At 42.9% G+C, this 26606-nt stretch overlaps 1 protein-coding gene across 1 annotated transcript in view; it reads right to left on the minus strand.

Annotated features, from left to right (window-relative positions):
* LOC124625699 (divergent protein kinase domain 2A) overlaps positions 1-25827 on the minus strand; it is a 104900-nt gene extending 79073 nt beyond the window's left edge. The window contains exons 1-2 of the mRNA XM_047149190.1: positions 25075-25827; positions 1349-1649 (exon numbers count right to left, since the gene is read on the minus strand). Of these exons, the coding sequence (XP_047005146.1) occupies positions 1349-1649; positions 25075-25683 (910 nt within the window). The 5' untranslated portion in view covers positions 25684-25827. The remainder of the gene's footprint in view (positions 1-1348; positions 1650-25074) is intronic.
* Between the last annotated feature and the right edge of the window lie 779 nt (positions 25828-26606).

The following is a 26606-nucleotide window of genomic DNA, read 5'->3' on the forward strand; positions in this document are numbered from 1 at the left end:
GAAGCAACCCGGGCAGGCTGAATGCCTTAGACAGTGGAGCAAGGTGGAAGTTCCCTGCTGTTTTGGGGTGGCATTATGTGGGGGCCAGCAAATGCCGCTGGCGATCATGGAAGTCGCTGTAACGGTTGTACAATACACGAGTGCCGTCCTCCGATTGATAGTGCAACCATATCAGCAGCATATTGGCGAGGCATCCGTCTTCATGGACAACAATTTGCGCCTCCATCATGAATGACTACCTTCAGGATAATGACATCACTCGACTAGAGTGGCCAGCACCTTCTCCAGGCATGAACCCTATCAAACATGCCTGGGATAGATTGAAAAGGGATGTTTATGGATGACATGACACGCAAATCACTCTGTGGGATCTACACTGAATTGCCATTGAAGAGTGGGAAAATCTGAACCAACTGTGCCTTGATGAACTTGTGGATGGTATGCCATGACAATTACATACATGTATCAATGGAAGAGGACATGCTGTGCATATTAGAAGTACCAGTGTGTACAGCAATCTGGACCACCACCTCTGAAGGTCTCACTGCATGGTGGTACAACATGCAATGTGTGGTTTTCATGAGCAATAAAAAGGGCGGAAATGAGGTTTTTGTTGATCTCTATTCCAATTTTCTGTACAAGTTCTGGAACTCTCAGAACCTAGGTGATGCAAAACTTTTTTTGATGTCTGTAGAAGAAATTGGAATGAACATCTCAATAGAATGAGTGTAGAAAGATTACCACTCCAGATAGTAACATTTAAGCTGGTTGTCAAGATGTCAAGGAAGACCAAGGAAGCGATGAGTACCGTAACATGCAAATGACAAAAAAAAATGGCCTAATGCTTGAAGTGAAGATTATTATTCTTTTAACAGTGAAATTTTTGGGTTTATCTTTGGCCAAATAGATGCCGTTAAAAAAAATTCATTTTGTCAAATGTGTGTTTTGTGTGTGTGTGTGGGGGGGGGGGGGGGGGGGGGATTCATCAGAGGATTTAATCAGAAAGCTTTTGAGCTTTCTTTCCCTTGTGTGTGTGCCTGCTGACAATTCAACACTTGTGCTAATGGATGGGTGGTCTCTCTTGCTTCTAAATTATTCACTTTATTTAAACAATGGAAAATCCTGGATGGACTAATGACAATATTATAACAAGGATAGATTTATACATGCCATATAGAGGAGATGTTGAGTCACAGACAAGCACAACAGTCAATCTGTTGTGCCCATCAGCAACTCAACATCTCCTCTATACAGCAGTAGTAATCTACCCTTGTCATAATATTGTAACATTATTTAACTTGTGGCATCATAAATATTCACCAGAAGAAATGTTCAGTACTGTACGTACCATGGTCTGGAATATTCCTGTCCACAATGATTACATCTTCCAAGTCAATGAAGTATACACTACCACTGGCATCTACTGCAATGTTGTCAGGTGAGACATCTGTCAGATAAAATCTGAAACCTGGGTGGTCATTTGTTAACTTCTTGGCAGCAACAAGAAGCTTTTGAGCAAGTTTTGCCCTTTCTAACCATGGTTTTGTGTAATATGTTGTTAATGTTTCTCCAGCATATTCTTCTATTATGAGCCTGCCACAGGCACCATAATAAAATGGAACTGGCCAACCATCTTCCTTTGGTAGGATCTGAAACAGAAAGCGTGAGAGAGACAGGCAGTGAAAAACCATTTATTGGAACAAATCTGAAGATCATACAAAAAAGGCCAGCCTGGCTCACAAAAGTGAATTACAGAAATGTCAAAAGATCTCAATTGATAGGTGTTCAAAGCAAGACACTGACCGTCTAAAAAAATAAAAATTTAAAAAATTAATTTTTCAGAGAGAAGTTAAGATTGTGATGCAGTATTCCACAGACTAAACTTGTGACAATTCACTACCTCTTACAGGCCTACACATGAATCAAAAGTTTATATTCTTTCTATCTTCCATTTGTAAATGGAATAAGGAATTCATACAATGTTTTTTAACTTGTAACTTTAAATCAGCAAAGCTACATTTTCAAGGATGCAATGAAACTAACTGTAGATAGAAATAAAGTGAACAATTAATGTCGTTCCCAGTATACATGATGCTTTAAAGCAGAAGTTCTCTGCACAAATTTTGAACAAACTTTTCTTGCTCATGGATTTCTGGGAGATAGCAAAATATTTAACAGATGCAGAACACTTTTTACATCAATAATTTGTATTGCTAGCAGCCTTATGTTTGTTGTTGTTGTGGTCTTCAGTCCTGAGACTGGTTTGATGCAGCTCTCCATGCTACTCTATCCTGTGCAAGCTTTTTCATCTCCCAGTACCTACTGCAACCTACATCCTTCTGAATCTGCTTGGTGTATTCATTCTTGGTCTCCCTCTACGATTTTTACCCTCCACGCTGCCCTCCAATACTAAATTGGTGATCCCTTGATGCCTCAGAACATGTCCTACCAACCGATCCCTTCTTCTGGTCAAGTTATGCCACAAACTTCTATTCTCCCCAATCCTATTCAATACTTCCTCATTAGTTATGTGATCTACCCATCTAATCTTCAGCATTCTTCTGTAGCACCACATTTCGAAAGCTTCTATTCTCTTCTTGTCCAAACTATTTATCGTCCATGTTTCACTTCCATACATGGCTACACTCCATACAAATACTTTCAGAAACGACTTCCTGACACTTAAATCTATACTCGATGTTAACAAATTTCTCTTCTTCAGAAACGCTTTTCTTGCCATTGCTAGCCTACATTTTATATCCTCTCTACTTCGACCATCATCAGTTATTTTGCTCCCCAAATAGCAAAACTCCTTTACTACTTTAAGTGCCTCATTTCCTAATCTAATTCCCTCAGCATCACCCGACTTAATTAGACTACATTCCATTATCCTTGTTTTGCTTTTGTTGATGTTCATCTTATATCCTCCTTTCAAGACACTGTCCATTCCATTCAACTGCTCTTCCACGTCCTTTGCTGTCTCTGACAGAATTACAATGTCATCGGCGAACCTCAAAGTTTTTATTTCTTCTCCATGAAGTTTAATACCTACTCTGAATTTTTCTTTTGTTTCCGTTACTGCTTGCTCAATATACAGATTGAACAACATCGGGGAGAGGCTACAACCCTGTCTTACTCCCTTCCCAACCACTGCTTCCCTTTCATGTCCCTCGACTCTTATAACTGCCATCTGGTTTCTGTACAAATTGTAAATAGCCTTTCGCTCCCTGTATTTTACCCCTGCCACCTTTAGAATTTGAAAGAGAGTATTCCAGTCAACATTGTCAAAATTTTCTCTAAGTCTACAAATGCCAGAAACGTAGGTTTGCCTTTCCTTAATCTAAGATGAGCCTTATGTAAATAAATTAATTTTGTATATATGCTATGAAGCTATAACATGAATGCTTAAATGGAACTAAAAACAGTGTGGTTATAGCTAAACTTTCACTAATGGAACCAATGTAGATGGAAAACTGTTTACTGCATGGGTACCCAACTTTTTGGAATTATGTTCAGAATGTGTGCTGTAGGATTTGCATCATTAGTAGTGTTAGTATCATGACTTGCTGTTAGGCACCAGTAATAGTACAGTGTCATAGGAGGAACTTGGGCCAAGGACCAAGGGCAAGCAGCGTGAATTGTACATGTTACTGTGATTTGCTTCACCAACATGTTATCTCTGCTATATGGAGAGAGGTGCTTTGAACTCAGCTATTTTGATGCACAATGGTGCTCCACCCCACATTGCTTGTGAGGTCACTCAATTACTCCATGAAACATGAGGTCGTGAAAGCTGCATCACTGGCTGATCATTCCGAACTGTGTAGACACCAAGATCACCTGATTTGAACCTGTGTGATTTAATGGTTACGGGTTTACCTGAAAGACAGGTTTTACCAAAAGGGCACTAACACACATTGGAGGTTGAAGATTAACATGGCGAAGGAGGTAGCCAACATCTCACCTGAGATGTTTCCAGCAGCAGTAAAGTAATCTCTAGAGAAGTTCCAAGCTGTCATGCAGATGGTCATCACAATGAACAACATTTGTAGACTGGTATGTAAACAAGGTACGTCGTTAACAAATATGGAAATTAAAATTAGTTTCTTTTAATGGTCTTTTCATTATTTCTCTTTTGCATATCTTGAGAAATGTTTATACAAAGTTTCATTGTCCCAAGGTCACTTGCTTGTTTTTCATGTGGAGGGGGGGGTGGGGGCGGGGGCAGGGCGGCAGTCCCTCAAGTAGCGAAAGTTTAATTGTAATTGCCTTTATATCCTATAGTTCATCAGCACAGTGTTCTGATTTTTCCCTTGTAGCACCGGCTTCAAAAACCTTAACAAACAAGTTGCACAAACTGAAGAGCAGTTTGGCCTCAAAATATTCAAAGAAAAAATATTAAATATGAGGTCTCATAGTACCCACTTACACCACACAGAATCAAACATTTACATAATAATCATTAATTAACACAGTAACTGTATCTTTTTGCTTCTGAAATCGGAACTGAAAATTTTTGCCAGGAACAGACACAAACTTGGATATACTGATTTTTTTTTTAGCAGTGGCCTTGACCTTATGGAATCCACATAAGCATCCTGGCCTCCTACATAAGTATCAATGCCCTCTCACATGTTGAAAACTTATCAGTAACAGTTCTCCCAATATGACCACTACCAAAAAATAGGGGTGATGTGTCTTGGCTGATTAAACAACTGCAGCATGTTTTTATACTGTACTACACATGAAATGTGTTTTTACACTTACATATGAAATGCTAAATAAAAAATTTAGATGAGAAGAAAACTGTGCTAAGTAGCAGTTATCATGTTACCTTTGTTTAGGTATTAACTATATATGTATAAAAACATTATGTGGTTGGATGATTAATCACAGGTATTATTCTTCATGACTGCTTAACCTCTAGATTTATATGCATCTGATGCAGTTGCTATGGTAAGCAATGGTTCTCACACAAAACTCTGTTTTTGTGCTTACTACGAGGGTCACTCCAAAACAAATGCACACTATTGTTGTAAAAATACAGTTTTCATTCTGCATGTGTGAAAGTTTTACAGTGTGTAGATACATCCTTCCCGCTTGTTTTCAAACTTAGTTCAACCTGTTCCCATGAGTGGCGCCATCACAGCATGTCTTCAAGATGTCTGCTACACTTGACATTCCTCAGCAGCAATGTGCTGTCATAGAATTCCTGTGCTGTGAAAATGAGACAGTGGGAAACATCCACAAGAGGTTGAAAAAGATGTATGGAGATGCTGCTGTTGATCGCAGTACAATTAGTCGGTGGGCCAGTAGGTTACGTGATGAAAGCAGGCATGGAAATATTGAGGATTGTCCTCGTAGCAGCAGGCCTCGTACTGTACACACTCCAGACAATGTGCTGAGAGTTAACAAATTGGTGACAGCTGACAGATGCATCACAGTGAACGAATTGTCATGCTATGTTGGGATAGGGGAAGAAAGTGTTTGCAGAATACTGTTAAGTGTTGGCATTAAAAAAGGTTTGTGCCAGATGGGTTCCCAGGATATCGACAGTAGCTCACAAAGGAACAAGAAAACTGGTATGCAGCGAACTTCTGCAACAGTATGAGAATTTTGGAGATGAATTTCTTGGTAAAATTGTGACAAGTGATGAAACATGGCTCCATCACTTTTCACCAGAGATGAAGAGGCAATCTATGGAGTGGCATCATGCAAATTCACCCAAGAAAAAAAAATTCAAACGTGTAAATGGACAAAAGGGGGACAAGAAAACCACAGAAACGCAAGAAATGGGATGAAGAGAGTAAAACAACAAAGCAGATGACTGGTGCTGGCTGACTATGAGAATAAAAAGGAGAAGCCAGCCACTCTGCAACACATTAAAACCTCCACCCTAGTGCTTTTAGGGTGGAGGATAAAGGACATGCGTTAAAACTTAGATCAAATGATAAAACCCCACCCTCATGAATAAAACGTAAAACTAAATCAGCCAATAAGGCGTTGTCAGATCAGTGCACCAGAAGATGGGCCACTGTCAACCGGGCGCCACACTAACACTGACATGGGTGGCGCCACACTGACACTGACGTGGGTCTTCAAGGAGCAGGAGGTAACCGTGGGTTGCCCAAGCATGGCCAATGCGGAGCCAGCAGAGGACAACTAATTCCCTGCGAGAGGCCTGCATGGAAGACTTCCATACATTCGTAATCTCCTTCATGACACACAGTTTGTTGTGCGTACTGTTATGCCATTCCGTCTCCCAAAGCCGAAAAACCCTGCAGAATAAGTCGGAACACAGGCTAGGTCCAGACATGCCCGTCTCCAGAAGCGGTTTCCACGTCGCCTGTTTGGCCAGCCTGTCGGCAAGTTCATTACCTGGGATTCCGATGTGACCTGGGGTCCAGACAAACACCAGTGAATGACTGGACCATTCCAGGGCATAGATGAACTCCTGGATGGTTGCTACCAAAGGATGATGAGGGTAGCATTGACCGATAGCTTGTAGGCTGCTCAAAGAGTCAGTACACAGGAGAAATGACTCACCTGGGCAAGGGCAGATTTGCTCACGAGCATGAAATATGGTCACCAGCTCTGCAGTGAAAATAGTGCAGCCATCAGGCAAGGAGTGCTGTTCTATATGTCCTCCATGAACATAGGCAAAGCCAATCTGACCATCACACCTTTGAACCATCAGTGTAAACCACTTCCTGGTCCCAGTACATGTCGAGAATCGAGAGGAAGTGACAGCAGAGAGTCGCAGGGTTAACTGAGGGCCATGTGAAAGGTCCAGGCGAAGTCGCGACCTAGGTGTACACCATGGACATGTACATGAATGGACCTCAAGTATAGGTGGTGAAGGGAAGCACTCCAGTTCAGGCAGAAGGGATCGCACACGAACCGCAATCGTTAGCCCTGACCTGGGCCGCCAATGCGGGAGATGGGCTGCCGCAGTTGGGGAAAGGAGAACTATGAACATGTGCAATGGACCTGGCAAGCAGTTGTGCATGCCTAACGTTCAATGGGGGGACTCCAGCCTCCACCAGGACACTGGTCACCAGGCTCATTCCAGGACAACCTGTTGCTAGGCGAATGCCACACTGGTGCACTGGGTCAAGTAAACGCAACACCGACGGTGTCGCCAAACCATAAACCACACTCTCATAGCCAAGGCGGGATTGAACAAGGGCTCTGTAGAGCTGCAGTAGCATAGAGTGAGCTGCACCCCGGTTGGTGTTGCTCAGGCAGCAGAGGGCATTGAGATGCTGCCAGCATTTCCGCTTAAGCTGACAAAGATGAGGTAGCCAAGTCAATCGGGAATCAGAAACCAATCCTAAGAATCAATATGCCTCCACTACAGTGAATGGATCGCCAGTAAGATAAAGTTCTGGTTCCGGATGAACAGTACAATGCTGACAGAAGTGCATGACACACGACTTCACGGCTGAAAGCTGGAAGCCGTGGGATAGAGCCCATGACTCCACCTTGTGAATGGTTCCCTGTAGGCACTGCTCAGCAAGACTAGTACTGGAGGAGCAGTAAGAAATGCAGAAGTCATCCGCATACAGAGAAGGTGAGACAGATGGCCCTACAGCTGCCGCTAGACCGTTAATGGCCAGTAACAATAGAGAGAGAGACACTCAGTACGGAGCCCTGCGGGACTCCATTCTCCTCGATATGGATGGAACCATGGGAGGCACCAACTTGGACACAGAAAGTATGAAGCAAAAGGAAATTTTGTATAAAAATTGGGAGTGGGCCTCAGAGACCCCACTCGTATAATGTGGCAAGGATATGATGTCCCCAGGTCGTGTCATACGCTTTTCGTAAATCTTAAAAAACGGCAACCAGGTGTTGGCATTTGGAAAAGGCTGTGTGGATGGCAGACTCGAGGGTCACAAGATTATCAGTGGTAGAACGACTCTGGCGGAAGCCACCCTGACATGGAGCCAGTAGGCCACGTGACTCCAGGAGCCAACCCAACTGCTGAAACACCATACATTCCAGCAGCTTACAAAGAACTTTGGTGAGGCTAATGGGCCAATAGCTATCCATATCAAGCGTGTTTTTATCAGGTTTGAGCACCAGAATGATGGTGCTCTCCCACCATTGCGATGGAAAGACACCGTCACACCAGATCCGGTTGAAGATGATGAAGAGATGTCACTTGTAGTCAGATGCGAGATGTTTAATCATCTGACTGTGGATCCGATGTGGCCCAGGAGCTGTGTCGGGGCAATGTGCCAGGGCACTGAGGAGCTCCCACTCTGTAAATGGGGCATTATAGGATTCACTGTGGCCTGTAGTGAACGAAATCACTTTCCCTTCCAGCCACCGATTGAGAGTGCGAAAGGCTGGGGAGTAATTCTCCAATGCAGAGGCTCGAGCATAGTGCTCAGCAATCCCTTTTTCATCAGTAGGTAACACGCCATCTATGTTAACACCAGGGACACCTGTTGGGATCTGGTACGCAAAAAAACGTTTGATCCTTGCCCAGACTTGGGAAGGTGACGTATGGCACCCAATGGTCAAGACGTATCTCTCCCAACACTCCTGCTTCCGTCGTTTGACAAGATGGCAAACGCAGGCACAGAGCCGCTTAAAGGCAATGAGGTGCTCCAGGGAAGGGTGCCACTATAGTGCTTGCTGACATTCCTTAATTGCTTCAGTGACTTCCGGTGACCACCAAGGGACTGCCTTTCACCGTGGGCACCCTAAAGAGTGAGGGATTGCGTTTTCTGCCACAGAAATGGTAGTTGTAGTCACCTGCTCAACCAACACATCGATGTTACCATGTGGGGGAGATTCAATGGTGACAGCAGAGGTGAAGGTTTCACAGTCCACTTTGGTTAAAGCCCATCTGGGGAGGCGTCCATGTGCCTGATGCCAGGGCAGTGACAGGAAGAAGGGGAAGTGATGTCATGCGCTCTCCAGTGGATAGATGGGAGAAGGCCAGGACTGCAAACTGAAAGATCACTGGCCAAATATGTGCCATGTGCCACACTGAAATGTGTAGGGGCGCCTGTATTTAAGAGGCAGGGGTCAAGTTGTGACAGTAAATTTTCGACATCTCTGCCTCGGCCAGTAAGCACGATGCCACTCCATAAGGAGTTATGGGCGTTAAAATCTCCAAAAGTAGGAAAGGTTTAGGGAGTGGTCAAACAGTGCAGCCAATGTGTTCACCATCTGGAGGAAGATATACATTGCAGACAGTTATTTCCTGTGTCATCCTTCCCCTGACAGCCACAGCTTCAAGAGGAGTTTGAAGTGGCACATGTTCACTGCATACTGAGTTCAGGACATAGACACAAACTCCACCTGGCACTCGATTATAGTCGTTACGGTTCCTGTAATATGCCTTATAGCAGCGGAGGGCAGGGTTCCGAATTGGCGGGAACCAGGTTTCCTGGAGGACAATGCAGAAAGCAGGTGTGAAGCTCAAAGTTGCTGTAGCTCATCCAGGTGGTGGAAAAAACCGCTGCAATTCCACTGGAGGATGACATGATCGTGAGGCTGGGAAGGCAGGGAACATCCAATGAGGCAGTTTACACCTCACAGTCACCTACTACCACCAATTTATTTCCTGAGCAGTCTGTATCCATGGTGTCTGAGGATCCGGCAAGATCTAGGTCCTCAGCGGATGCCAGAATCTGCACCTCATCCTCAGAAGCAAAGCTTGTAGGTAGCGGTGGTGTGGGTGCCACCACAGGTCCCTGGGTTTTGGGGTCTTCTTTTTGGATTTCTCTCGGTGCTCCTTGGGTTACTCTGGCTGGGAGGGCTTAACTGATTCAGTCTCCGAGACTGAGGATGATCATGAAGCCTTACGACCAGCTTCTTTTGGGCACTTCAGCCACTGGCGGGAGTCATCTTTCCCACCAGCAGAAACCTGGGAAGAGAGTGACCAAAGGGACCCCTTCCTAGCGAGAGGAGCCGAAGAAGACTTATGCTTCTCTGGCTGAGAAGTGGGGACTGGTGTCCCCGATGGTTGGGGGGACAGTGCTCCCAAGGTAGGTGGTGCAGGAGCAACAGGGAGGGAAGTGCCCCCCACCGTCAAGGGGACAGGTATAGTCTTCCGGCTTGGAGAGCCAACCGAAATTCGCAGGACATATGGGGCTAGAACTGTTCTTGTAGCGGCGGCGTAAGAGAAGGTCATAGCCACAGGATGTAGACACTCATATTTCCTCTTAGCCTCAGTGTAGGTCAGTCGGTCCAGGGTCTTGTATCCCATGATTTTCCTTTCGCACTGTAAGATCCTGCAGTCTGGGGAACAGGGGAATTATGCTCTCCACAGTTGACGCAGATGTCCACAATCTCGACATGTAATGCTGGAAGTACAGCGGGAAGACGTATGGCCGAACTTCCAGCACTTAAAGCACCACATAGGGGGAGGGATATATGGCTTTACATCACAGCGGTAGACCATCACCTTGACCTTTTTGGGCAATGTGTCAGCCTCGAAGGCCAAGATGAAGGCACCAGTGGCAACCTGATTGTTCCTCAGACTCCGATGGATGCGCCGGACAAAATGAACGCCTCGTCGCTCTAAGCTGGCGTGCAGCTCATCATACTGCAAAAGAAGGTCCCTGCGGAATATAATACCCTGGACCATATTTAAGCTCCTATGGGGCGTGATGGTTATGGAAACATCCCCCAGATTGTCACAAGCGAGTAATGTCTGTGACTGGGCAGAGGATGCTGTTTTTATCAAGAGTGACCGTGACCGCATTTTGGACAAGCCCTCCACCTCCCCAAACTTGTCCTCTAAATGGTCTACAAAAAACTGTGGCTTCATCAAAACAAAGGAGTCCCCATCAGTTCTCGTACATACGAGGTACCGGAGTGAGTAAGGTTCACTGTCATCCTTAGCCTGGCGTTCCTCCCATGGTGTGGCCAGGGAGGGGAATGATTTAGGGCCGTACTTCCTTGCATTGTACTAAGACTTAGAACACTTAGGACTGCTGGTGTTTGATCACCAGCAAGTGATGACATGGTATGCTTTATTGCACGTCATCTTCCCTGATGTCACCCACACTGACCAGGGGCCGACCCCACGGGCGCCACCAAACCGCATCAAAGGCCACCTGGCAGAATGGACATTGCCGGGAGTCCCGATGCCCCAGGGTGACAGGCACCTACTCCTTGGCATACGTGGGGAGTTAACGGCACAGTCATCAGCAGAGCAATCCCTGCGTTGTCAGGGGGCTACAATTAACAGGTTACATAGCGGCCCCACCACAACGGACTGGCTACCATGCTGGATATGAGGTGCAAACAAGTCCTTGGTCATCGTCGGCACAGAAAGCGACACTGCATAGTGCATGGTACAAAACGCACCCAGGAAGGTGTCCTCGCCCAAGAGATGGAGAATGAGCGGGACTGCAATACAATGACGAGAAAGCGGGCTACAGATCTCAAGGCATGATGGACACGATGCGCCATGTAAGGCACCCTTCCCCAATTGGCTTGCTCTTCGGAAAAATTTTGAAGAATGGAGGTCAAACCCTACAGGGGACCATCACATAAAGGCCGAAACATGTGAGACTCCTTTTAGTCGCCTCTTATGACAGGCAGGAATACCTCGGGCCTCTCCTTATCCCTGGACCTGCACGGGGAAGGGGTGGGGGGTGGGGTGGCTCTGTGTATAAATGTTCTGCATATAGAGGGAATATCCAGTGACACTGATATTTCAGACTGGACCAATGTTGTTTTACACTGGGAAGATATAGATCGGTACATATTACACAGGATGATGATAAAAGAACAATAACAATTCTTGTGTATGTAATATTAGCAATTAGAGCCCTTGTGATATTTGTACTGAAATGTGTTACAGATACTTTGACAACTATTTACATTGCAGCTGTACCACACTAACCCACTTACTACCATAACATACCAGGTGATCAAAAAGTCAGTATAAATTTGAAAACTTAATAAACCACGGAATAATGTAGATAGAGAGGTAAAAATTGACACACATGCTTGGAATTACATGGGGTTTTATTTAAAAAAAAGTTCACAAAACGTCCGACAGATGGTGCTGGACAGCAAAACGTCAGTGACTGCTACCATGATGGGTGAGAGGTAAGCCGATATGTTACAGAATCGCATCATCCCCAGCCTGGCTGATAAACACCTGCTGGAATGTACGATGTTTAAGCAGGATGGCACTCCACCCCATATTGCTAGATGCGTGAAAGATCTCTTGCGCGCATCATTTGGTGATGATCGTGTGCTCAGCCACCACTTTCATCATGCTTGGCCTCCCAGGTCCCCAGACCTCAGCCCGTTCGATTATTGGCTTTAGGGGTTACCTGAAGTCGCAAGTGTATTGTGATCGAACGACATCTCTAGGGATGCTGAAAGACAACATCTGACGCCAATGCCTCACCATAACTCCGGACATGCTTTACAGTGCTGTTCACAACATTATTCCTCGACTACAGCTATTGTTGAGGAATGATGGTGGACATATTGAGCATATCCTGTAAAGAACATCATCTTTGCTTTGTCTTACTTTGTTATGCTAATTATTGCTATTCTGATCAGATGAAGCGCCATCTGTCGGACATTTTTTGAACTTTTGTATTTTTTTGGTTCTAATAAAACTCCATGTCATTCCAAGCATGTGTGTCAATTTGTACCTCTCTATCTACATTATTCCATGATTTATTCAGTTTTCAAGTTTATACTGACTTTTTGATCACCCGGTATTTCATAATACCCATTATGAGAACTGACCACTCCATTTGACATTTTATAGCTTACGACATGAAAAAATATTGTGTTTTGGTGATATCTTTAGTTTCCAAGATGTGGTTCCCTGCATACTAGTGTCTTTTGTAGACACTAGTTGATGATAGCACAATAAGACAAAAAATGGTTCGTAATAAGCAAATATTAGTGGAATGATGAGCATTTTGTTTGTTTTCAAAGCTTGGATATACAACAGTCTACTTAGAACTAAGTAATATACTAAGGTGACAAAAGTAATGGGACTTCCTTTTGTCTGGCATAATGCAGCAACTTGATGTGGCATGGACACAACAAGTCTTTGGAAGTCCTCTGCAGAAATATTGAGTTATGCTGCCTCTACAACCATCCATAATTGCAAGTGTTGCCAGTGCAGCATTTTGTGCACAAACTGAACTCTCAATTAAATCCCTTAAGCATTTGATGGAATTCATGTCAGGCAATCTGGATGGCCAAATCATTCACTCAAATTGTCCAGAAAGTTCTTCAAACCAATCACAAGCAATTGTGGCATGGTGATATGGCAGAGTCATAAATAAAAATTCCATTATGTCCTTTAATGGCTACAAATGGTCTCCAAGCAGCTGAACTTAAACATTTCCAGTCAATAATCAGTTCAGTTGGACCAAAGGACCCCAGTTCTTTCCAGGTAAACACAGCCCACATCATTATGGAGCCACCACCAGCTTGCACAGTGCTTGGGTCCATGCCTTTGTGGGGTCTTTGCCACACTTAAGCCTTACCAACAGCCCTTACCAAATGAAATAAGGACTCATCTGACCAGGCCATGGTTTTCCAGTCATCAAGGGTCCAACCAATATTAGTCATGAGCCCAGGAGAGGCACTGGAGGCAATGTCGTACAGTTGGCAAAGGTACTCACATCGGTCATTAGCTGCCTAGCCCATTAACACCAAATTTCACTGCACAGTCCTAACTGATACATTTGTCATATGTTCCACATTGATTCATGCAGTTATTTCACACAGTGTTGCTTGTCTGTTAGCACTGGAAACTCTACACAAATACTGATGCTCCTGGTCACTAAGTGAAGGCCATAAGCTGCTGTGTTGCCACGGTGCAGGTAATGCCTGACATTTAGTATTCTTGGCACATTCTTGACACTGTGCACATCAGAATATTGAGTTCCCTAACGATTTCCAAAATGGAACGTTCCATGCGTCTAGCTCAATCTACCATTCCACATTCAAAGTCTGTTAATTCCTGTCATGCGGCCATAATCATGTCAAAAACATTTTCATATGAATCACCTGATTACAAATGACAGCTCTGCCAACGCACTGTCCTTTTATACCTTGTGTGCCACGATACTACCCCCATCTATATACACTATGTGATCAAAAGTATCTGGATACCCGCAAAAACATAAGTTTTTTATATTAACTGCATTGTACTGCCACCTACTGCCAGGTACTCCATGTCAGCGACCTCAGTAGTCATTAGACAACATGAGAGAGCAGATTGTAGTGCTCCGCGAAACTCACGGACTTTGAACATGGTCAGGTGATTGGGTGTCACTTGTGTCATAAGTCTGTACGCAAGATTTCCACACTCCTAAACATCCCTAGGTCCACTGTTTCCAATGTGATAGTGAAGTGGAAACTTGAAGGAACACGGGCAGCACTAAAGCATACAGGCCAACCTCGTCTGTTGACTGACAGAGACCGCCGACAGTTGAAGAGGATCGTAATTTGTAATAGGCAGACATCTATCCAGACCATCACACAGGAATTCCGAACTCCATCAGGATCCACTGCAAGTACAATGACAGTTAGGTGGGAGGTGAGAAAACTTGGATTTCATAATCGAGTGGATGCTCATAAGCCGCACATCCTGCTGGTAAATGCCAAACGATGCCTCACTTGGTGTAAGGAGCGTAAACATTGGATGATTGAGCAGTGGAAAAACTTTGTGTGGAGTGACAAATCACGTTACACAATGTGAAGATCCGATGGCAGGGTGTGGGTATGGCAAAAGCCCAGTGGACATCATCTGCCAGCGTGTGTAGTGCCAACAGTACAAATTCAGAGGCGGTGGTGTTATAGTGTGATCATGTTTTCCATAGAGGGGGCTTGCACCCCTTGTTGTTTTGCATGGCACTATCACAGCACAGGCCTACAGTGATGTTTTAAGCACCTTCTTGCTTCCCACTGTTGAAGGGCAATTCGGGGATGGCGATTGCATCTTTCAACATGATCGAGCACCTGTTCATAATGCACAGCTTGTGGGGGAGTGGTTACATGACAATAACATCACTGTAATGGACTGGCCTGCACAGAGTCCTGACCTGAATTCTATATATCACCTTTGGGATGTTTTGGAATGCCGACTTCATGTCAGGCCTCGCTGACTGACATTGATACCTCTCCTCAGTGCAGCACACCGTGAATAATGGGCTACAATTCCCCAAGAAACCTTCCAGTACCTGATTGAATGTATCCCTATGAGAGTGGAAGCCGTCATCAAAGCTAAGGGTGAGCCAACACCATACTGAATTCCAGAACTACTGATGGAGGGTGCCACGAACTTGTGAGTCATTTTCAGCCAACTGTCCGGATACCTTTGATCACATAGTGTACGTGCATATTGCTATCCCATGACTTTTGTCATCTCATTATATAGTAGTTCACTTACCCAAATTGTGTTACCAAGTTTGTCCCTCCCAGTAACAGATCCTGTAGCTAACTCATAGTTCCACAGTCTAATACAAATGTTTTATTGACTAATCACTATGCATACTGAATAAGCTGCAACATTCATCTACTAAAAAGGGATTTATTTTACAAGAATCCCAGCAGGGAGTACCCTTCTGAATCCCTAAGTTTTTTTGTAGTGGAAGAATAACTTCATTGATTAATGTGGAAGAATAACTTCAGAGTACAGAAACATGTTACTATATCAAATACCAGGGAAGATTACGCAATTAACTGCCAGTTTTTGTGAGTTCCATGCAACTCTCAAAACTGCTTAAAGAGGCCTTTTAGAGAATCAGCCCCGCAGTAAGACTGGCCTTTAACTCAAACATGGGTATTCTCTTGGGTCCTCCCCTTCTTCTCACTCACAGCTCTTCTGTGATAAATATTGGCTCCTGGCAGCACTTTTCACATTATCACATCACTCTGCAGCTGTTTGCTGGTAATGAGGTAGTGTACAGGGTAATGTTGTCTTTAAATGGCTGTGGGAGAATACAGGGTGACACTGACAGGATTTCTATTTGGTGTTGTGAATGACAGCTTGTTGGAAAATCAAAATAAATTCAGCTGAATGGAGAAAACAAGCTTACAATGTGCAAATACAGTATTAGTGGTGTGTAGTTCGACACAGTCATGTTGATTATTATCTAAGCATAACGTAGCAAGGTGACATGAAATGGAACGAGCACTTACCGTCGGCTGGAGGGAAAACAACTGATTGACGTCAGATAACTGGAAGAATTCTGTGAAACGGTAGCTTATCTATAAAGGAGACCACATATGGAACACTCAAGCCACCTATTCTTGATTACTGCTCAAATGTTTGGGATCTCCACCAGGCCAGATTAAAGGAAGACAATGAAGCAGTTCCAAGATGTGCTGCTAGATTTCTTACCAGTATGTGCAACCAACACACAAGTATTATGGATATGCTACATGTGGGGAAGACTATTGAGAAAGTTTAGAGAACCAACAGATGTAGATTATTTCTCATTTCATATTTCTGGGGAATACTTCACATCACCAGGAAGTCTCTAATACTTACACAAGATTGGTAGACTTTTGGCATCAACATTCACCATACATTGTGAATCTTCCTGAAAACCTACTTTATGTGTATTTAACAAGATCAGCTGGTCAGTTCCAAACTGTAGACAAAAACAAGCATCCCTAGCCCATGGGATCTACGAACAAATGCAGAAAAGCTAAGAGATGCCAGTTCTTGCCTCTCTGGCAATTAAAATAATGTCCCAAAACGATTTTTTCGGTTAGTAATATTTGAGGAGACTCATAAACACAAAATCACTGCTCCAATTTAAATAAATGTGTGTTTAAATACACAGTAAAATGATTAATGGAAAATCTCATAAAGATGTGAAACAAATACTAACAAAGAAATAGAGGGGCTGGCCAGTACTTACCTCAGCTCAGTACAGCCGATAGATACACAGAACAGAACAGAAAATTTACGTTCCTAGCTTTCGGAACTTTGTTGCTTCATCAGGGAGGAGAGACGGGAAAGAAAGGGAAGAAGGTAAAGTGGATTCAGTTACTCACAACCCAGGTTATGACGCAACAGGGAAAGGAAAACAGGTAGGGTAGCAAAGATGGAGGCATGGTTGTCAGAAGGAAGCCAAAGGTATTCTACTGTAAGACTGTGCCAGCTTCAAACCAAAGAGGATGCATACAGAAGTAAAGAGGTATATAGTATAAAGATAAACACAACTATGTAGGATGAAAAGATGTGTGAATGGCTAAAGAGGAAAGGGAAAGAGGAGAAGACTGAAGAGTAAATGAGAGTGAGGTTGTTTAACGTAGTTTCAGTCCAGGGGGATGGCGGGATGAAAGGATGTGTTGGAGTGCAAGTTCCCATCTCCGCAGTTCCGAGGGACTGGTGTTGGGTGGGAGAAGCCAAATGGCATATATGGTGTAGCAGGTTCCTAGGTCCCTAGAATTATGCTGGAGGGCATGCTCTGCTACTGGGTATTGGACATCTCCTAGGCGGACAGTTCGTCTGTGTCCGTTCATGTGCTCAGCCAGTTTAGTTGTTGTCATACCGATGTAAAAGGCTGTGCAGTGCAGGCATGTCAGCTGATAAATGACGTGTGTTGTTTCACATGTTGCCCTGCCTTGAATTGTGTATGTTTTACCAGTAGCGGGGCTGGAGTAGGTGGTTGTGGGAGGACGCATGGGGCAGGTTTTGCAGCGGGGTCAGTTACAGGGGTAGGAACCGCTGGGTAGAGAAGGTAGTCTGGGAATATTGTAGGGTTTGACAAGGATGTTACGGAGGTTAGGGGGGCCACGAAAGGCAACTCTGGGTGGTGTGGGGAGAATTTTGTCAAGGGATGATCACATTTCACGGGTGACTTGAGAAAGTCATATCCCTGGCGGAGAAATTTGTTGATGTATTCGAGGCCAGGATAATATTGGGTGACAAGGGGGATGCTTCTGTGTGGTCTGGGGGTAGGAACATTGTTGTTGTACGGGGAGGAATGTATTGCTCGGGAGATTTGTTTGTGGACAAGGTCTGCAGGATAGTTGCGGGAGAGGAAAGCACTGGTCAGGTTATTGGTGTAATTGTTGAGGGATTCGTCACTGGAGCAGATACGTTTGCCACGAATACCTAGGCTGCAGGGAAGGGAGTGTTTGATGTGGAATGGATGGCAGCTATCAAAGTGAAGGTACTGTTGTTTGTTCGTGGGTTTGATATGGACAGAGGTGTGGATGTGAGCTTCAACAAGATGAAGGTCAACATCCAGGAAGGTGGCTTGGGTTTTGGAGAAGGACCAGGTGAAATTCAGATTCGAAAAGGAGTTGAGGTTATGGAGGAAATTAAGGAGTGTTTCTTCACCATGAGTACAGACCACAAAGATGTCATCTATAAACCTATACCAGGGCAGGGGAAGCAGCTGTTGGGTCTTCAGGAAAGCCTCCTCCATGCAGCCCATGAAGAGGTTGGCATAGGACAGAGCCATCCTGGTTCCCATGGCCATTCCCCTGAATTGTTTGTAGGTCTGGCCTTCAAAAGTGAAGTAATTATGGGTGAGGATGAAGTTGGTAAGTGTGATAAGGAATGAGGTTTTTGGAAGATCTTCGAGTGGGCGTTGGGAGAGGTAGTGCTCAAGGGCAGAGAGACCATGGGTATGTGGGATGTTTGTGTAAAGGGATGTAGCATCTATGGTGACAAGAAAGGTTTCAGGTGGGAGAGGAGTGGGAATGGATTTGAGGCGTTCTAGGAAGTGGTTTGTGTCTTTGATGTAGGATGGGAGTCTGCGGGTGATAGGTTGGAGGTGTTGGTCTACCAGAGCTGAGATACGTTCTGTTGGGGCTTTGAAGCCTGCTACAATGGGACGGCCAGGATGGTTCTCTTTGTGGATTTTGGGTAATAGGTAGAAGATAGGAGTACGTGGCTCAGGTGTAGTGAGTAGGTCTATGGAAGCCGTTGTGAGGCCTTGTGAGGGACCTTGGATTTTTAGGATTTTCTGCAGCTCCGTCTGGATGGAGGGAATGGGATCCTGGGTAACAGCTTTGTAGGTTGAGGTGTCGGAGAGTTGACGCAGTCCTTCTGCCACATACTCCACACGGTCAAGTACCACAGTTGTGGAGCCTTTATCCGCCAGGAGGATGACAATAGAGCGGTCTGTTTTCAGCTCCTTAATAGCACGGGATTCAGCTGGGGTGATGTTGGGGGTTGTCGGGATATTTTTCAAGAAGGACTGGGAGGCAACACTGGATTTGAGGAATTCCTGAAATGTCTGCAAGGGATGGTTTTGGGGGAGGGGAGGAGGATCCCTTTGAGAAGGCGGTCGGAGCTGTCCTAGAGAGGGATCAACACTGGATCTAGTATTTGGGGGCTGTGTTTGGGTAGTGAAGTGATATTTCCAGTTGAGGTTCCGGGTGAATGAGAGGAGATCTTTAACCAGGGCAGTGCGATTGAATTTAGGCATGAGGCTAAAGGTTAAGCCTTTTGATAGAACAGATGTCTCTACTCCAGCCCCGCTACTGGTAAAATATACACAATTCAAAGCAGGGCCACATGTTAAACAACACATGTCATTTATCAGCTGACATGCCTGCACTGCACAGACTTGTACATCGGTATGACAACAACTAAATTGGCTGAGCACATGAACGGACACAGACGAACTGTCCGCCTAGGAGATGTCCAATACCCAGTAGCAGAGCATGCCCTCCAGCATAATTCTAGGGACCTAGGAACCTGCTACACCATATATGCCATTTGGCTTCTCCCACCCAACACCAGTCCCTCGGAACTGCGGAGATGGGAACTTGCACTCCAACACATCTTTTCATCCCGCCATCCCCCTGGACTGAACCTACGTTAAACAACCTCATTCCCATTACTCTTCAGTCTTCTCCTCTTTCCCTTTCCTCTTTAGCCATTCACGCATTTTTTCATCCTACATAGTTGTGTTTATCTTTATACTATATACCTCTTTACTTCTGTATGCATCCTCTTTGGTTTGAAGCTGGCACAGTACTTACAGTAGAATATCTTTGGCTTCCTTCTGACAACCATGCCTCCATCCTTGCTACCCTACCTGTTTTCCTTTCCCTGTTGCTTCACAGCCTGGGTTGTGAGTAACTGAATCCACTTTACCTTCTTCCCTTTCTTTCCCGTCTCTCCTCCCTGATGAAGGAACAAAGTTCCGAAAGCTAGGAATGTAAATTTTCTGTTCTGTTTTGTGCATCTATCGGCTGTACTGAGCTGAGGTAAGTACTGGCCAGCCCCTCTATCTCTTTGTTAGGATTTGTTTTAAATACACATTGTGAGTTATATCGTTTGTCTTATTTTAGGAAGTTCATAAATTTTCCAGTTTGTAATATATGTATCACCATCATCATCATCGCATTCGACACCCACTGTTTAATAAAGGACATCTCCTGGTTTAAAGTAATATTTCAATGATTTAAGTTTTTTTAACTTGTTGCAAAACAGACTGAATGACACTTCCATTGATTATATGGCATATATCATACCTGTAGTCAATTTCTTCCCAAATTTGCTGCAGCATGTCAGGCATAACTTGTTTCGTTGCAGCATAGATTCTTGTCCCAAGATCTATTACACAAGCTGGTAAGGGTGGTACAAGTACAGCATCTTTGATGAATTCCCACAAGAAAAAGTAGAACAAGAGGTGTCAGGTCTGGTGAACGTGAGGCCAAGGAATCAGCGTACCTCAAACAGTCCATTTATTTGGAAAGCAATTAATGAGAAAGTCCCAGATGACACTGAGATAGTGCAGCAGTGCCTTATCTTGCAAGAAGTGTACACGGTGTTCTTGGCCTCATCAGTCAGCACACTTAAAAAGTTTTCCAGCATGTCTAAGTACACTATTCTGTTGACTGTTTTTTTCTTGGAAAAGAAAGGGCCATAGACTTTGCTCTTGCTCAATGCACAAAAGACACTAAATTTTTGGCTGTCACAAATATTTTCCATGTTTTGTTGTGGATTTTCACTCCTCAAGGCTTACAGTTTTGTTTATTAACTTACTACTCAAGTTAAATGTCAACTCAAAACTAAGGATAATGTTTCCAATGAAATTTTTGTCTTTATCCAAATGATGTAACGTTTCCCCAGAAAAATCCTTATGACCTATCCGAAAAATCCTTATGACCTATCCTATCAGTGTCTTTAGTTCTTGCACCATTGTTAATTTGTATGGTATGAGATACAAAGGTCTTTGTAGCTCATGCCAAACAGTCACACACGCAATGCCTAGCTCACAGACAGCACTCTAGGTCTATTTTGTAGGACTGTTAACAGAGCTTTGCCTTACTTGCACTACAATGTCATCAGACCCATTTGATTGATATAAGTAATTTTATGGCTTACCGAGCAGCTGATCTCAATGACACATTTCTGCCATTCATAAATGGTAGGCTTACTGGGAAGATCTCTACCATACTTAGCATGAAAATTATGTCACACAGTTATTACAAACCATGATTCATCAAACCAAACATGCAGCAAGCAAGTGTGGGACCAGTAAAGGCAGCCATCTCTGCTTTAACTGTTGCTAGTGCGTTATGTACTAGCTTATTAAGATTCAAAACTGAATCTATTTTCCTATTATTTTACGAGTAGTCCTGTAAGACATAAGAATAAGTTTGTAAGAATTTTAAACATTTCAAAGTCCTTATAGAAACACCCCAAACATCATTTTCAGTCTTCAACTTGTATACTGGCCATCTAGAGAACATTCTAATATGGTCAGTAATAGACTCCCATGCTGAAGGATACTATCCACACAAAAGGTAACCTTGCCTTACTGGTTTTCCAAAGGCTGTTCATCAATAACTCTGGTCATGCCCATGTTGTATGCTAAGCACCTGGCAGAAGTACTGCATCTTGAAAGCACTGATTCTTCTCTTTCCCTCTGCTCCAGTTGTGCACATTTATAAAAGAAAACAGACTCCATATAAAAATCTCAATAAACTGTTTCCTTATCCCCATGATGACAATGTTTGAGGCGAGAGGACTATTACTTTTTGTTTGTAGCTGTCTTAACATGATTTGTTCTGCATGCCACATGTATCAAGCTGTACCCTTTTGCTCATACATCGCTTTCAAGATATCTGGAATTATCCATATTGAGCAGCTATTCCCTATGTGGAACTATATCTGCACTTGTCTCATTCCAGTCATTACAGATATCTTGATATCTTCCTTATTTACTTCAAGACAATACTCCACATTAAGGATAGACTCTTTCCCCACCAGATATTTGTTAGATCTCTTTACCTATCAGTGATAAATGCCATGTTCTCCACAATATGTGGTTTGCATACACTATCTCCCATTATTTTCATTCCACCCAAATGTCACAATTATTTCTTACTTGATTAACTTCTTGGGAGTATACATTAAATGATAGTGTTGTAAGTAAGCACCTATATATGAATCTCTACTTCACGGCTGGTACTTCATCTGCATTGCAAATCCTATCTCATATTTTTACAGATTCCTTACACCTCTTCATTTATATACACAAGAATAGTAAAAAACGGTACTTCCCTAATTGTACGCGCATACAGTATAGTACGATGAATACATTTTTAAATGTGTAGGTGGTTTGGTTAAGCGAAATTTGGTACACAGAGCTGCCAATTCTGGCAGCAACAGTGGTTCTAATATGGTGGATCATGAGTTGAACTGAGCTTGGATGAAAGATATAGATATGTCATTCCATGCTGATTCCACTCTGTGCCACAGTTTATCAATCACAGTGTCTGCCAAGTGGTGCCAAGCCAATATCTTGGTAAACCATGCCCAGATGTTTTCACTGGGTGAAAAATTTGGAGACTCTCTCTGTATAAATGTGGGACAGACAGCAAGGGCAACAGGCAGTCTTGTGTTACCTTTTTGAAAGATAATGTCATGGAGATATTGAAATAGGGTACAGCACCTGGCCTTAACATATCATAAATGTAATGTCTACTGCCCAAATTAATGGCTGTGTGGACCAGAACTGATCATGTTGTGTATCTAATGACAGCCCGTACCATCACACCATATGCAAGGCCCTTACGACAATGATGAATGCAATCCATCAACATTCATTCTCTTCAGAGTCTCCATACATAGATGCAACAATTGTGATACTGTATGCAGAACTGTGACTTGGCTGGAAAGATGACATGGTGCCACTTCTGTATCCAGCGTTATCAGTCAGCACAGCATTGTTGGCATGTCTCTCTCCTACCATGACAAGGGAAACCACAACAATGATCGCCACATTGAGATTTCATGGTGCTTCAGATGTCATCGCATGGTCTGTGTGTATATTTGTCATGCTAAAAAGAACCTCAGTTGCAAACTCAAATATGATCTTGCAATCCAAACTGCCTGACAACCCAGGTGCTAGGCACACAGGGCCACTGAGGTCCTGCTTGATGCTGAACCCACTGATTCCATACTTGCACGATAGTCAAGAGATCCTAGCCAATATGAACAGTAATACTGTGTAACGATAAACCACAGTCTTAATAGGCTACAATGCTGCCTCACTCCAAATTCGGACACTTGATAATAAGCATTTCTCCTTCTTGCATGAGAATCACATGATCTTCTCAAAAGCAACAAATATTCAAATGTGATTTGTGAATGAGAAGCTCAGGGCACTATGCCTTGTATACAAAATGTACACAATGTTACTCCTCCCTATTTCATGCAGTTGCACTGAAATACTGTCCTTACACATCTAAAGCATGTAGTACACTGACATTTGTACATTGCATTGGATTTTCATAGTGCTGCAACTTTAAAGGCCAGCAGTGTATTTCACACTTATATCTTTTATTGTGTGGACAGCCAATATCAAAAATGTTACTCAGCATGTCCACATCCACCATCAGAGGGCACCATCAAATACAATACGGCATCTACAAACAAAACCAACTCAAAAACTCCCTGTCATAATGACATTACATACCACACCATTACGTCATGTGCCAATGCAGACAAGTGGAATCGGATGCTTCTGTTGACCCCACATTAACAACATTCGGTCAGTGTGTGGTTTTATGTGACTGTACACGATTTTCACATTTATCTGGCATGTGACAGTCTGGGTTTTCATTTTCAACCTATGAAAATAACATACAAAAAAACAACAGACACAGAAAGAAACTTACATGATTCATAAATATATTTTGACATGCAGTTTCTTCTGTTATGGTAACTGACAGTTGTAGCAATAGCTAGGGCTTCCAGCTAACACATTAAAATAAAACAATTAGAAAGTCACACTTGGGTAACTGACAATCATTAGCAGACAACATCATGGAAAAACTTATTCTGCTGAAAGAGAAACATGGCTTCAAAGATTTGTGTGTGCTCCAAAATTAAACATGCATAATTTTTTTTTCAGAATTGATTTGGAGACAACATTAAGTTCACAACAAACTACTTTGATGAGCTGCTTGCTGTGAGATGGGAAGATAACTGTTCATAAATTACCAGACTCAGTTTACATTAATACTAGGCAAATCTTGTTACTATGTGGAGTCTGCCAACTAGCGAGTAGTGTCCTTCATCATGAAAGATAATTTTATAATGCTTATTCCCGGCATCACTCAAAAAAAAAAATAAATAAATAAATAAATAAATAAATAAATAAAATAAAAAAATAAAAAAAAAAGCTCTAGGTACACTCAATTCACAAGATATATTTCTGGCCAAGAAACTAAATCATCTTAGTTGCCAGGATGTGTCAAAAATTACAATATTGTACAAGCTTATCTCTAAATTGGCCCTACATTGCAAGTCATTGATCTCGGTGGTTACTTTCTATGATAGGTCATTATGTATAGTAAGCTCATAAGTGTACCTACATTAATACTCCAATGTTGCTGGAGGCAGACTTAGCTAAGTCTGATTGTATATATCCTTGTAACTTTTCCATACAACTCTAACTCGCACTGCCATGCAAACACAACAAACCATATTTTCTAGGAAAATGACTCATAAAAGGTGTATTCATATCATAGATTTATGTTATATTCAGCAAAACACCTCTTGCACTGAGTGTAGAACGTACTATCTGTTTACTTAGTAAAAATAGGTACTTGGAACGCCAACCGTACCTGAAGGATGAGAGGTTCTGGGTTTATATGCATAATTGTCCATACATTTTGTAGAAATGTCTTTGTATCTATAGCTTCATTCCTTAATTTTACATGCTGTAACAGCCTGTTAACCCCAGATGTTGTTGGACATACATAAAAATCACCTGACAGAACGTCATTCACTGAACCCTCACGACTTGTGAGACCCTTCATATAATTTTCAATCACTGATAGATTGGTGACATGAGAAACGGAACTAGTGACGTTGCAATTACGCCCCTCGTTTCCACAAAGTTTATTATCAAGTTGTTCTAGTTCCCAATCGCTACCCAACTTCTTAACCACAATCTTTGCGTTTTTATACGTTCCAAACCATACGTTCTTATATCCTATAATATTAATCACCGACGCTAGACTATCAAAATTGATTAATTTAATGCCATCTCCCAACACAATCGGGCACAAATCAACCCCGTAACATGCAGGGCACTTTCCTAAGTCTGCAAGTTCTCTGATATTCTTAGAGAGGACATATCTAGCAATCAGTCTGAAAATTAGAAGTATCACAATCACACAAACACATGACTTCAATTTTTTCCTTCTGACTGTTACACACATCACATGCATCCGGTTGGAACAGACACATTAGTCTTAATTCACATATTTTATATGAAAGTTTTCCAGGGCATGTCATATTAAACAGAACTCACAAAACTCGTAAACGAACGTGACTGTTGGATACGCTGCTTTCGTGTTTGGTTTATGCGTATCAAGATACCAAGGTGATTTTGTCACCCCAAAAGCGTGTTTTTTTTAATTGGGGTACTTCATTAGTGCGGATTGGAATCTATTGTAGACAAATTTTGATCTTTATTATGTGAAGCAAGGTCAATAATAGAAAAATATTCATTCAAAACATTGCTCAATTAAAGTAAATATCAACGTAAACATGCAAATGAAAAAGTGACACCCAATGAGGTTTATTTATGTGACGCCAAAGAAGGACTTGTGCCTATGAACAGCAAATCTTAGTGCCGATCGTGTGAGGCGATCGGTTGCGCTCGACTGGCCTTGAATTTGCAGTTCGTAGCACAGTCTAACACTCTAACATAAGACTGTGGATCGCAGTGCTTTCCTGTGGCAGACAGCGTAAACTTACTGAGCAGTAGTACAGTAGTCTCCTGTGTGCTGCACTTGTGCTTTAGTTATTGTATGTTTATGGTAAAACGACTTTCCTTTGGATAATGGAAAAATATAGTTGCAATTTGTGTCCTGAAACATAGGCCAATAGTAAAAGCTTATATCGCCAAATTTGCCCAAGATACAGGCACAATAATAAAAATTCTCGTAAAAATTAATAATACTTCCCAACTTTTTTCTTGCTTTAGCTACTGCAAACTTCTTCATAACACCAGTTTGTGACCCATGTAATATGTTTCAGCGCAGCATGCATACTGTCATTGATAGGAAATACGTCATTCCGATTTTAATATTTTGCACCTGGTATGCAATATGAAACGGATTTTCTTTCTAGTGCATTTGATACCCTG

This window comes from Schistocerca americana, chromosome 1 (genome assembly GCF_021461395.2).
Source record: "Schistocerca americana isolate TAMUIC-IGC-003095 chromosome 1, iqSchAmer2.1, whole genome shotgun sequence".
NCBI lineage: Eukaryota > Metazoa > Arthropoda > Insecta > Orthoptera > Acrididae > Schistocerca > Schistocerca americana.